The following is an 11,262-nucleotide window of genomic DNA, read 5'->3' on the forward strand; positions in this document are numbered from 1 at the left end:
TTCTGTATAGTTCATGTCTGATACCACGCGCTAGCGTCACATGTTCATGAGGATTAGGCTTCATCCCATATAAACATCACAAGTAAAATTAATCATGTTTATAAAGATAAACATGGGTTTATTATAGCCCACTTACAATTTACATTTCAGAGATCATTACAAATAAATGATTAAATGCTAAAACTGAATAAATTTAAATGAACAAACTTGGCGTTGCATCTGCAACCATGTGAAAACGGGGTGGTGCAGCCCCCTCAGCACCCCCTGTTTTCACATGGTTGCAAATGCAACGCCAAGTTTGTTCATTTAAATTTATTCAGTTTTAGCATTTAATAATTTATTTGTAATGATCTCTGAAATGTAAATTGTAAGTGGGCTATAATAAGCCCATGTTTATCTTTATAAACATGATTCATTTTACTTGTGATGTTTTCTATATGGGATGATTAGCCTAATCCTCATGAACACGTGACGCTGGCGCGTGGTATCAGACATGAACTGTACAGAATGCAAACAAGATTAACTTTAATACAAGGAGATAATGGCGCAAAAGCGAATTTCAGATTTTTTAAAATGCCCATCCCAGCAAAAACTTTCCAAAATCGGCATCCAAACAACCCCAGCACGAGCACCGACGTAAGTGAACTAACATTTGTTTTTTTAGAAGGCACGGAGAGAAAAAAAGCATCTGCCGACAGTGTAAATGGACATGATAAAATTACAAGCAGGCAAACAAAGCAGCCCTCAAGGAAGTAGGAAGCAGGAATTTCCTGGCTTTTACCTTACAGCTTTGGCACATTCCTCCAATGAAGAGTGGGTGCTCCAGGGAAACATTAAGGCTGCCACAGGAGATGCAGATGTCTGGAAGTGTTCAAAGTGAGAGAGATTTTAGCAGAGGCTCTAACACTGACAGACAGCCAGTTATGAAACACATCTCAATCTGTATGTGTAACACATACCTTCAATGTTTCTACATTTTTGACGAACTTCGTATACAAGTCTCTCTGAAAAACAAAAGACAATAAACACATAAAAAAACTGGACATCCTCCCAGTGTTTCAGACATTTGGCCCATTTTTAACTTGACATCTTGTTGAATGGAAATTCCAGTGGTTTACATTTACATCACTTTGACAATTAAATTATTTAATATTCAAAACATTAATTTTATAGCATGCCATAAATTTTATGAACTAAAATAATGCTGCTAATTGTAGTGGTACTACATATTAAATATATTAAATGCCAGAAATAACTGATGATGGACAGCTGAATAATTGAAAATCTCGAGTGCTGAACTGAATTAAAAATTAATGAAAGGTTCTGAGTCAATTATTCCAGTTGCCACATTGACATTTGTTAATCTCAAGACCTACTAGTTCATCATACTAGTTGATATTAGTTCAAAAGTGTCACCCAAACAGCAATTACTAGATTTGCTTGGCCTATGTCTTTGTCATTTTCTGGATATTTTGAAGGTATAATAAAGCATTAAGTTCAATTAAATGCATCTAAATTTTCCGTTTCAATTTGTATAATGCCTTTTGCAATACTCATTGTACCAAAGCAGCAACAGTGCTGTGGTGAAAATATTACATACTACTGAACTATTTATTACACACACACACATATATATATATATATATATATATATATATTTATATATATTACACTACTGAATACACACCAGTTTGGGGTCATCAAGATTTTTTTTTTAAAGAAATGTTTACTTTTAAAAGTCACAGTAAAGACGTTTATAATGTTAGAAAAGATTTCTATTTAAAAAAAATTTGTTCTCTTGAACTTTCCATTTATCAAAGAATCCAGAAAAGGTTTCCACACAAAAAATATTATGCAACTGTTTTCAACATTGATAATAATAAGAAATGTTTCTTCAGCACCAAATTGCATATTAGAATGACACTGAAGAATGGAGTAACGCCTGCTGAAAATTCAGCTTTACAATCATTGGAATAAACTGCATTTTAAAATATATTAAAATAGAAAACAGTTATTTTTTTTAATTGTAATAATGTTTCACATTATTACTGTTTTTGAACAGTACACACTGTATACAGTAGTCAAGTAGAGATTTTTATTGCACCACTTTTTAGTTTTAAGTTTTGTTTTTTTTATTAAATATTAAGCAGGTCTAATAACTAAGGTGAAAATAAAGCCATTTGTAACTACCAAACTGTTGCAAGTGGAGTGAAGCTCTTGGATCTACATGTAACCCACAAAGTCTGCTCCTCTGTTTGATTGTTTAATAAAGCTCCCTGCTGATTTAACAGCTCGTCTCTTTATTACTACTGTTAGGTTTTCCTGCCCTAAAACATGGGAAGTAATTTTGAAATCTTTAGCATGTATTATAAAAACAACAAATGGACAATATGTAGATGAAAGTGCCATTTTAAAGCTACGTTAGAACATGTGCCAAAATTCAATACAAAACGTGTCTCTTTAAACTTGCAGGATTAGACGAGACCCCTGTCATAGATCCAGACACACCCTCCTGTATTTACTCTGCTAGCTGAGTAGATGAGAGCGCTAATCCTGATTTAGCATGTGTGGGTGTGTGTTTACGAGCGAGAACTCTTTGAACTCGCTGACCTGGTTCAGTGAGAGTATCCGCTCACCTCGAGTCCGCTCGTCGATGATGTCTTTGACTTTGGGTTTCTCTGTGGCTGTGCTCTTGCGGGGCTTTTTTGCTGGTGGGGGCGTGTAGGCCGCCGCCTCTGGTTCCACCCACATCTCTGGATACACTTCCTTGTAGGGGATAAGCTCTGCTGAAAAAGGCACAATGGTACTTTTAGCTATTCGTCAATGGATTATGTGGTGTGTCTATGTAAACGTTCGGCAGTCAGGATTGTTTTGATTTAACCAGTAACAGAGCTTAATTCCTGGCGGGCTGGCATGTGTATAGGCTTAATGGATAAACATCTAGTAAGCATCTACATCTGTACTCATAAGCCACAATTCTCAAAAATCTCTGAGACAAGGAACTGTGACTATCAGAAATCTCACCAGATTGCACATATCTGGTTAACAAAACAAAAAAAATGTAACCTTTCCCTTAGAGTCAGCATCAACTAAAACTATTATAGCATGGAGAAACCTGAACAACATGGAACAATTTCAACCAAAAATGAAAAGTGATTAACAAAACGTGATATTTTGAAGAATCTGCATGCGTGTCTTTTCCTGTATCTGTATTTGTCATTGTATGACAGTTCATAGTAACCATGAATGCCAGCAACACACACAAAAAAAGGGTTAATAAACATGGTCCATATGAATCATTCGCTATATTCAAAATGTTCTGAAACCATATGAGCTTTGCGGGAAAACCAGACAGAAATTTAATTCATTAATCAATGAAAACCTCCCCTCCAGTGAGCTGTCGACACGAGAATCAGTGAGACCTGATTGTTGAGTCATGTGAACAAATCAGTTCGATATCGAGCCCAATAAAGTGGTTCTTTGAAAAGAACTAGAACTAAAATGAACGATTCATTCACTGATCCAGTTCTCAAGTTCAACTCACCTGAATCAGTGATTCGGTCACAGGGGAAGTTATAGCGGCTCCGATTTTATTATGATTCTCACACAAAGCTATATTGTGAATTCAGAAGATTTGGCATATATCACATGAATCATACAGACCACTTTTATTGCGTTTTTTGCCATTTTTGGAACTTAACAAATTCAGTCATTATAGACTGTCATTGCAACAGAGTTGCATGAAAATACATAGGTTTGTGTTCCACTGAAAAAGAAACTAAAGCCGGGCTCAAACTACAGGAGATTTAGGCCGATTTATCCCAGATTTTCCCCTCCCGAGAATCAGAGAAAAAAATATTTTCGAGGATCTCGATCGGTTCCGATGTTTCCGATGAGGCGTTTGCAGATCGAATCTTGCACCTCCCGATATGCTCTCACACAAATCGGGGCCGGCCCGATTAATATCAAACATGTTTGATATTTAGGATTTTTAATCGGGATGATGATGGCTATGATTACGTCAGTACTTTCACAATAGCCAATACGCGACTGCAAAACAAGCTGCTGTACGGGTCCATTGGATAGAGGAGATGGAGAAACTGCTTGTGGAAGTTTTGCAGTAACGCGACTGTCTGTATAATGTATCAAAAAACGTACCACAACCGCAAGGACAAAGAGTGTAAAAGCTGCTAGCACGCTAGCTAACATATGTAAACATTGCTGAAACATCGATGACGATCTGCTGCGTAAGATCATGTGAGGTGCTCCCTCGGGCATGAAAATCTTTATAAAATCTTGTAGTGTGCGATGCACCACGAATTTCATATCTTGTGCGTGATTAAGATTTGAGGGAAGAAAATCTGCAAAGAATCTCCTTGTGTGTGTGCTGCAACCAGATTTCATAATCTGTATCCTGTAGTCTGAGCCCGGCTTTAAGTCTCTGTGTTCAACTGAAAAAATAGCAGCATGTAAAGTTGAGTAAATGACAAAATTGTAATTTCTTGGTGAACTATCCCTTTCAACAAGCTTGACATTTTTCTTAGACAAGCAAGCAGATATATGTATATCAATATGAAACAACAGCAGTCTTACCTTCAGGCGGCTCTAGACCTTTAGGTCCTATGGGTTGAAATCCTGTCATGGCCCATTCAATCATCTTTTTGATTTGCGTGTCTACTAACTTGGAAGTGTCAGTGTCGTCACTCACCGTACACATGAGGAAGTTTTTGCCTGATCTAGTGCCGGCTATCTGCAAAGCACGGCATTCAAACATTTTCTTTAGAGAGATTTTTGCTGGTCTGAGATATTAATATGGAATATAACAATAAACTAGAGAAAATTTGATTTGTTTAATCCTCGATCTGTACCACAAACAAATTCCTACCTGTAGCACCTCAAAAATGGCTTTCTTGTACATTGGTTGTTTATTGTAGGTTGGCTGGTGAAAGGCGTTGTGGAAGGAACTTAAAGGCAATAGTTTCTCAACACAGACCTACCAGGAAAAAAATTAAACGAAACATTTAAAGGGATGTTCCAGGTTACAATGCAACCTCTTATCAACAGCAACGGTAGCATAATGTTGAGTATTGAACAAAATTATTTAGATTTGTCCCTCACTGTCAACATTATGGCACACATTCTGTGACAAAAGCTTAAAGGGATAGTTCACCCCAAAAATGGCTGCTGGTAGCTATTGACTTCCCTAGCATTTTCATAGTAGGAAAAAAACAGTATGGAAGTCAATGGCTACCAGCAACTATTTGGTTACTAATATTCTTCAAAATATCTTCTTTTGCATTCAGCAGATGAAAGAAATACATACAGGTTTGGAACAACTTGAGGGTGAGTAAATGATGACAGAATTTTCATTTCTGGGTGAACTATCGCTTTAACGTGCATTGTTTCCTGAGCATTAAAATAATTCCCTTAAGAATTCATTTGTTTTACACCTTCTGCTACAAGACTGAATACAAACTTACCACAGAAAACTTGCAGTCACCGTACCACATGACCCATCTAGTTCCTTCAGCCGCCCGGCTGCGTCCAGTTATTAACCAGGACACAATCCGGCCAGGCCACCAGGAGAATCCTCGTAACTTTCCCCAGACTAGCTCACCAATGCCGAAACCTCGGCCATCCTGCAATATACAAACAAAGGATGGATGATTTCAATCACATTACATAAATACAATAAAATCTGTACTGTTCATAACATAACCTGTGTCTTTTGCATTATCTTTAATTATATTTCTTTTTACTGTCTTGGCTTTCAGCCTGTATGATAACTCTATGGCGATTGGTATAAATGGGCAACCTTTAATCCTGACAGTTGAACCGCAGTTGTTGTAGTAAACTGCTGTTCTGGTGTAACCACCCTCACAAGATGGTTTTGAACTTTTAAGTCTAAAGATGATGTCACATTTACCGTTGTTTGTCGAATTTTTGTAAGTGGTAAGGGTTTCCTACACAAATTTTCCAACAAGTTTGAGTTGGTGACATGGATTCGCCAAGATGACCAAAAGAAAGCTGCTTGGTTTGAAAGTGTCTTCTATGTGAGAGGTGCTTCATCTCTACACTACTGACAATAGACAGTGGACCTTTTTTGCATACAAAATTATGCAGAAACTTTGTTAATGTGACCGCACCTTAAGGCAAAGAGCTGTACTACAATAGTTTCAAATTACTCCCAAAAGTCATATGAAACAAACTCTCTAGCAGAAGACAGGCCCCATTGTTTAAACCTAGCTTTCAAATCTGGTTAGCCGGATAAGTTCCAGGATAACATGGCATAATCCTGGGATTTCTCTGAGAATAATTGGCCTATCAGCAAGCAAGTGTCAAAGTCAGTTATTTTGCTTTGATAACGAAACAAAATAAACTTTAATCAGTCTTTGAACAACAGAAAATCCCACATTTATCCCAGAACTTATCTGGCTAACCAAATAAGCTACAACTGCAGAACGAACCACCCAAATCACAAAATATCTACAGCATTGTATACGATATTTCAAAACAATCAACCCCAAACCACCATGATGATGAGGAAGCTACTCGTACCTCGTACTCCGACTCTGTGGACTTGGGTGAGGTCTTGTCTCCGTCCCCTATAGATACGGGCTCTGGGGTGGTGGCAACAGTTGGAGAGGCTGGATCTGTAGGCTGCTGCTGCTGTTGCTGTTGGAATGGTGGAGGTTGCTGTTGGGGAGAAGGCTGGGGTTTGAGGTTGGTCTGAGGTTGAGCTTGAGGCTGTGGTGGTTGCTGCTGCGTTGGCGGCGTTGGTGGAGGAAAGAGTAGTGGGACGTTGATTATGGAGCTGTCTTTTTGAGGCTCCGACTCTACCTCGCCATGGTCCTCCATTGAGTTCATCACAGACACCAGTTTTGCCTTCTTCTCTGCCTGCAACGTAGGGAACAGCGGGACAGGAAGAGGAGGAGGTAAAGCACATGGAACAGCGGTGGCTTTCCTGAGAATAGCACAGTTCAGCGCTTGAGTAATGGTGACTGCTCGGTTTGTTTATAGTACTTTAATCCCACGTGCCAACACAAATATCCCCATCCTTTTGATAAAGCACAAGTGGCCCCCTTTGGAGTGTGATAAGTGGCAGAAACCTGTGAAAACAGTCCTCTTTTCAATGAACAATGAGAGCTCCCCCCGTGGCTGAGATGGATGCACGCTGGAGAGTTCAGCGAGTTTGTCCAACCTGACTTTAAGCTATTAGGTCAAAAACAGAGGACACGAGCCAAGCCATGACTTAAGCAGCTCACAGCAAATCCCTAACAGCTGCACCTCTCTCGTCCACTCGTTCTCGCTCACTCGCACGTGAATCTCTTTCACAGCTGTACTTTCTCTGCTGCTGGGGTCCAACTCCGTCTCCAATGTCACTCATACACACGTAAACCTGGCAGAGTCACCTGTGTGTGTGTGTGTGTGTCTGTGTGCGGAGAAAATGGTTGGAGCCGTCTCCCCATTCAATCATCTTTTTGATTTGCGTGTCTACTAACTTGGAAGTGTCAGTGTCGTCACTCACCGTACACATGAGGAAGTTTTTGCCTGATCTAGTGCCGGCTATCTGCAAAGCACGGCATTCAAACATTTTCTTTAGAGAGATTTTTGCTGGTCTGAGATATTAATATGGAATATAACAATAAACTAGAGAAAATTTGATTTGTTTAATCCTCGATCTGTACCACAAACAAATTCCTACCTGTAGCACCTCAAAAATGGCTTTCTTGTACATTGGTTGTTTATTGTAGGTTGGCTGGTGAAAGGCGTTGTGGAAGGAACTTAAAGGCAATAGTTTCTCAACACAGACCTACCAGGAAAAAAATTAAACGAAACATTTAAAGGGATGTTCCAGGTTACAATGCAACCTCTTATCAACAGCAACGGTAGCATAATGTTGAGTATTGAACAAAATTATTTAGATTTGTCCCTCACTGTCAACATTATGGCACACATTCTGTGACAAAAGCTTAAAGGGATAGTTCACCCCAAAAATGGCTGCTGGTAGCTATTGACTTCCCTAGCATTTTCATAGTAGGAAAAAAACAGTATGGAAGTCAATGGCTACCAGCAACTATTTGGTTACTAATATTCTTCAAAATATCTTCTTTTGCACTCAGCAGATGAAAGAAATACATACAGGTTTGGAACAACTTGAGGGTGAGTAAATGATGACAGAATTTTCATTTCTGGGTGAACTATCGCTTTAACGTGCATTGTTTCCTGAGCATTAAAATAATTCCCTTAAGAATTCATTTGTTTTACACCTTCTGCTACAAGACTGAATACAAACTTACCACAGAAAACTTGCAGTCACCGTACCACATGACCCATCTAGTTCCTTCAGCCGCCCGGCTGCGTCCAGTTATTAACCAGGACACAATCCGGCCAGGCCACCAGGAGAATCCTCGTAACTTTCCCCAGACTAGCTCACCAATGCCGAAACCTCGGCCATCCTGCAATATACAAACAAAGGATGGATGATTTCAATCACATTACATAAATACAATAAAATCTGTACTGTTCATAACATAACCTGTGTCTTTTGCATTATCTTTAATTATATTTCTTTTTACTGTCTTGGCTTTCAGCCTGTATGATAACTCTATGGCGATTGGTATAAATGGGCAACCTTTAATCCTGACAGTTGAACCGCAGTTGTTGTAGTAAACTGCTGTTCTGGTGTAACCACCCTCACAAGATGGTTTTGAACTTTTAAGTCTAAAGATGATGTCACATTTACCGTTGTTTGTCGAATTTTTGTAAGTGGTAAGGGTTTCCTACACAAATTTTCCAACAAGTTTGAGTTGGTGACATGGATTCGCCAAGATGACCAAAAGAAAGCTGCTTGGTTTGAAAGTGTCTTCTATGTGAGAGGTGCTTCATCTCTACACTACTGACAATAGACAGTGGACCTTTTTTGCATACAAAATTATGCAGAAACTTTGTTAATGTGACCGCACCTTAAGGCAAAGAGCTGTACTACAATAGTTTCAAATTACTCCCAAAAGTCATATGAAACAAACTCTCTAGCAGAAGACAGGCCCCATTGTTTAAACCTAGCTTTCAAATCTGGTTAGCCGGATAAGTTCCAGGATAACATGGCATAATCCTGGGATTTCTCTGAGAATAATTGGCCTATCAGCAAGCAAGTGTCAAAGTCAGTTATTTTGCTTTGATAACGAAACAAAATAAACTTTAAGCAGTCTTTGAACAACAGAAAATCCCACATTTATCCCAGAACTTATCTGGCTAACCAAATAAGCTACAACTGCAGAACGAACCACCCAAATCACAAAATATCTACAGCATTGTATACGATATTTCAAAACAATCAACCCCAAACCACCATGATGATGAGGAAGCTACTCGTACCTCGTACTCCGACTCTGTGGACTTGGGTGAGGTCTTGTCTCCGTCCCCTATAGATACGGGCTCTGGGGTGGTGGCAACAGTTGGAGAGGCTGGATCTGTAGGCTGCTGCTGCTGTTGCTGTTGGAATGGTGGAGGTTGCTGTTGGGGAGAAGGCTGGGGTTTGAGGTTGGTCTGAGGTTGAGCTTGAGGCTGTGGTGGTTGCTGCTGCGTTGGCGGCGTTGGTGGAGGAAAGAGTAGTGGGACGTTGATTATGGAGCTGTCTTTTTGAGGCTCCGACTCTACCTCGCCATGGTCCTCCATTGAGTTCATCACAGACACCAGTTTCGCCTTCTTCTCTGCCTGCAACGTAGGGAACAGCGGGACAGGAAGAGGAGGAGGTAAAGCACATGGAACAGCGGTGGCTTTCCTGAGAATAGCACAGTTCAGCGCTTGAGTAATGGTGACTGCTCGGTTTGTTTATAGTACTTTAATCCCACGTGCCAACACAAATATCCCCATCCTTTTGATAAAGCACAAGTGGCCCCCTTTGGAGTGTGATAAGTGGCAGAAACCTGTGAAAACAGTCCTCTTTTCAATGAACAATGAGAGCTCCCCCCGTGGCTGAGATGGATGCACGCTGGAGAGTTCAGCGAGTTTGTCCAACCTGACTTTAAGCTATTAGGTCAAAAACAGAGGACACGAGCCAAGCCATGACTTAAGCAGCTCACAGCAAATCCCCAACAGCTGCACCTCTCTCATCCTCTCGTTCTCTCTCACTCGCACGTGAATCTTTTTCACAGCTGTACTTTCTCTGCTGCTGGGGTCCAACTCCGTCTCCAATGTCACTCATACACACGTAAACCTGGCAGAGTCACCTGTGTGTGTGTGTGTGTGTCTGTGTGCGGAGAAAATGGTTGGAGCCGTCTCCAGAACCCCCCCCCCCCCCACTCGCACGTGAATCTCTTTCACAGCTGTACTTTCTCTGCTGCTGGGGTCCATCTCCGTCTCCAATTTCACTCACACACACGTGAACCTGGCAGAGTCGCCAGTGTGTGTGTGTGTGTGTGTCTGTGTACGGAGAAAACGGTTGGATCCATCCCCAGAAAGCTCTCCTTATGTCTCTCTTTAGCTCACTCCCTCCATTATAGTGACTATACATTCATATAAGCCCACAGAGGGGGGAGAGAAGCTCTTGAGCCAAGAGCTCATGAGTGTGCATGAATAGACAGGATAAGTGTGGAGTAGAAACATGTGGCCTCAAATTAAGAAGCCCCACTGTAGTTTATAAATATCTGTATAGCTTCACTGGCTGCTTCGATGAGCTGGGCCATATGTGCCAGGCTGTTTGTCCTTGACAGTGGTTAACTGTGGAAAGAGTATTTAAGTGTATAAAAGCGGTTTTGTGCATATATGCTAGGCCTGGGCGATAAAACGGTATCGATATTTATCGACAGTACACCTTCTTCGATAACGATAGAAAATTTTTTCGATATGGCGCATGATATAGGCACGTGCTATGAGTGACGCAGACAGCACACACAAACACATGCTGCATTGAGTGCTGTGCCTGCCTGTTATGAGGAGCTTGTGAATAAAGAATGAATATTAGACAAATTAAAAATAAACATTTGCATTTGAATGTTAGGTGTGCATCAGGGAGCGTCATCAGTGGCGCGCAGATGCGGCGATGATGATGTAAGTGACCTTGTTGCATTTTAATGTTTTGTTAGTCTTGCCCACGAGATGCGCCGCTGCTGCGTTATTCATTCAAAATATTAGAGAAATATAGAAGCTCAATGCGGAGAAGACCTTGATTAGGTTCAAGGGGTCATATGATACGATTTAAATTTTTCCTTTCTCTTTGGAGTGTTACAAGCTCTTGGTGCATAAAGAAGATCTGTAAAG

At 40.4% G+C, this 11,262-nt stretch overlaps 1 protein-coding gene across 11 annotated transcripts in view; it reads right to left on the reverse strand.

Moving 5' to 3' along the window:
- LOC107741843 (DNA (cytosine-5)-methyltransferase 3A-like) overlaps positions 1 to 11,262 on the reverse strand; it is a 45,651-nt gene that overhangs the window by 17,593 nt on the left and 16,796 nt on the right. For 6 of the 11 annotated variants that reach the window (XM_016554637.1, XM_016554636.1, XM_016554631.1 and 3 more), the window contains 8 exons: positions 9,379 to 9,717; positions 8,301 to 8,459; positions 7,706 to 7,813; positions 7,478 to 7,570; positions 4,594 to 4,657; positions 2,637 to 2,786; positions 960 to 1,004; positions 782 to 861 (listed from right to left, as the gene is read on the reverse strand). In XM_016554637.1, coding sequence (XP_016410123.1) covers positions 782 to 861; positions 960 to 1,004; positions 2,637 to 2,786; positions 4,594 to 4,657; positions 7,478 to 7,570; positions 7,706 to 7,813; positions 8,301 to 8,459; positions 9,379 to 9,687 — 1,008 coding nt within the window. In that variant the 5' untranslated portion in view covers positions 9,688 to 9,717. Of the gene's footprint in view, positions 1 to 781; positions 862 to 959; positions 1,005 to 2,636; positions 2,787 to 4,593; positions 4,751 to 4,885; positions 4,994 to 5,480; positions 5,640 to 6,558; positions 6,898 to 7,477; positions 7,571 to 7,705; positions 7,814 to 8,300; positions 8,460 to 9,378; positions 9,733 to 11,262 lie in introns of all 11 variants that reach the window. The other 5 variants (XM_016554632.1, XM_016554628.1, XM_016554629.1 and 2 more) reach the window with 3 other exon arrangements.

Source organism: Sinocyclocheilus rhinocerous, unplaced genomic scaffold (assembly GCF_001515625.1).
Source record: "Sinocyclocheilus rhinocerous isolate Xijiao unplaced genomic scaffold, SAMN03320098_v1.1 scaffold1157, whole genome shotgun sequence".
NCBI classification, from domain to species: domain Eukaryota; kingdom Metazoa; phylum Chordata; class Actinopteri; order Cypriniformes; family Cyprinidae; genus Sinocyclocheilus; species Sinocyclocheilus rhinocerous.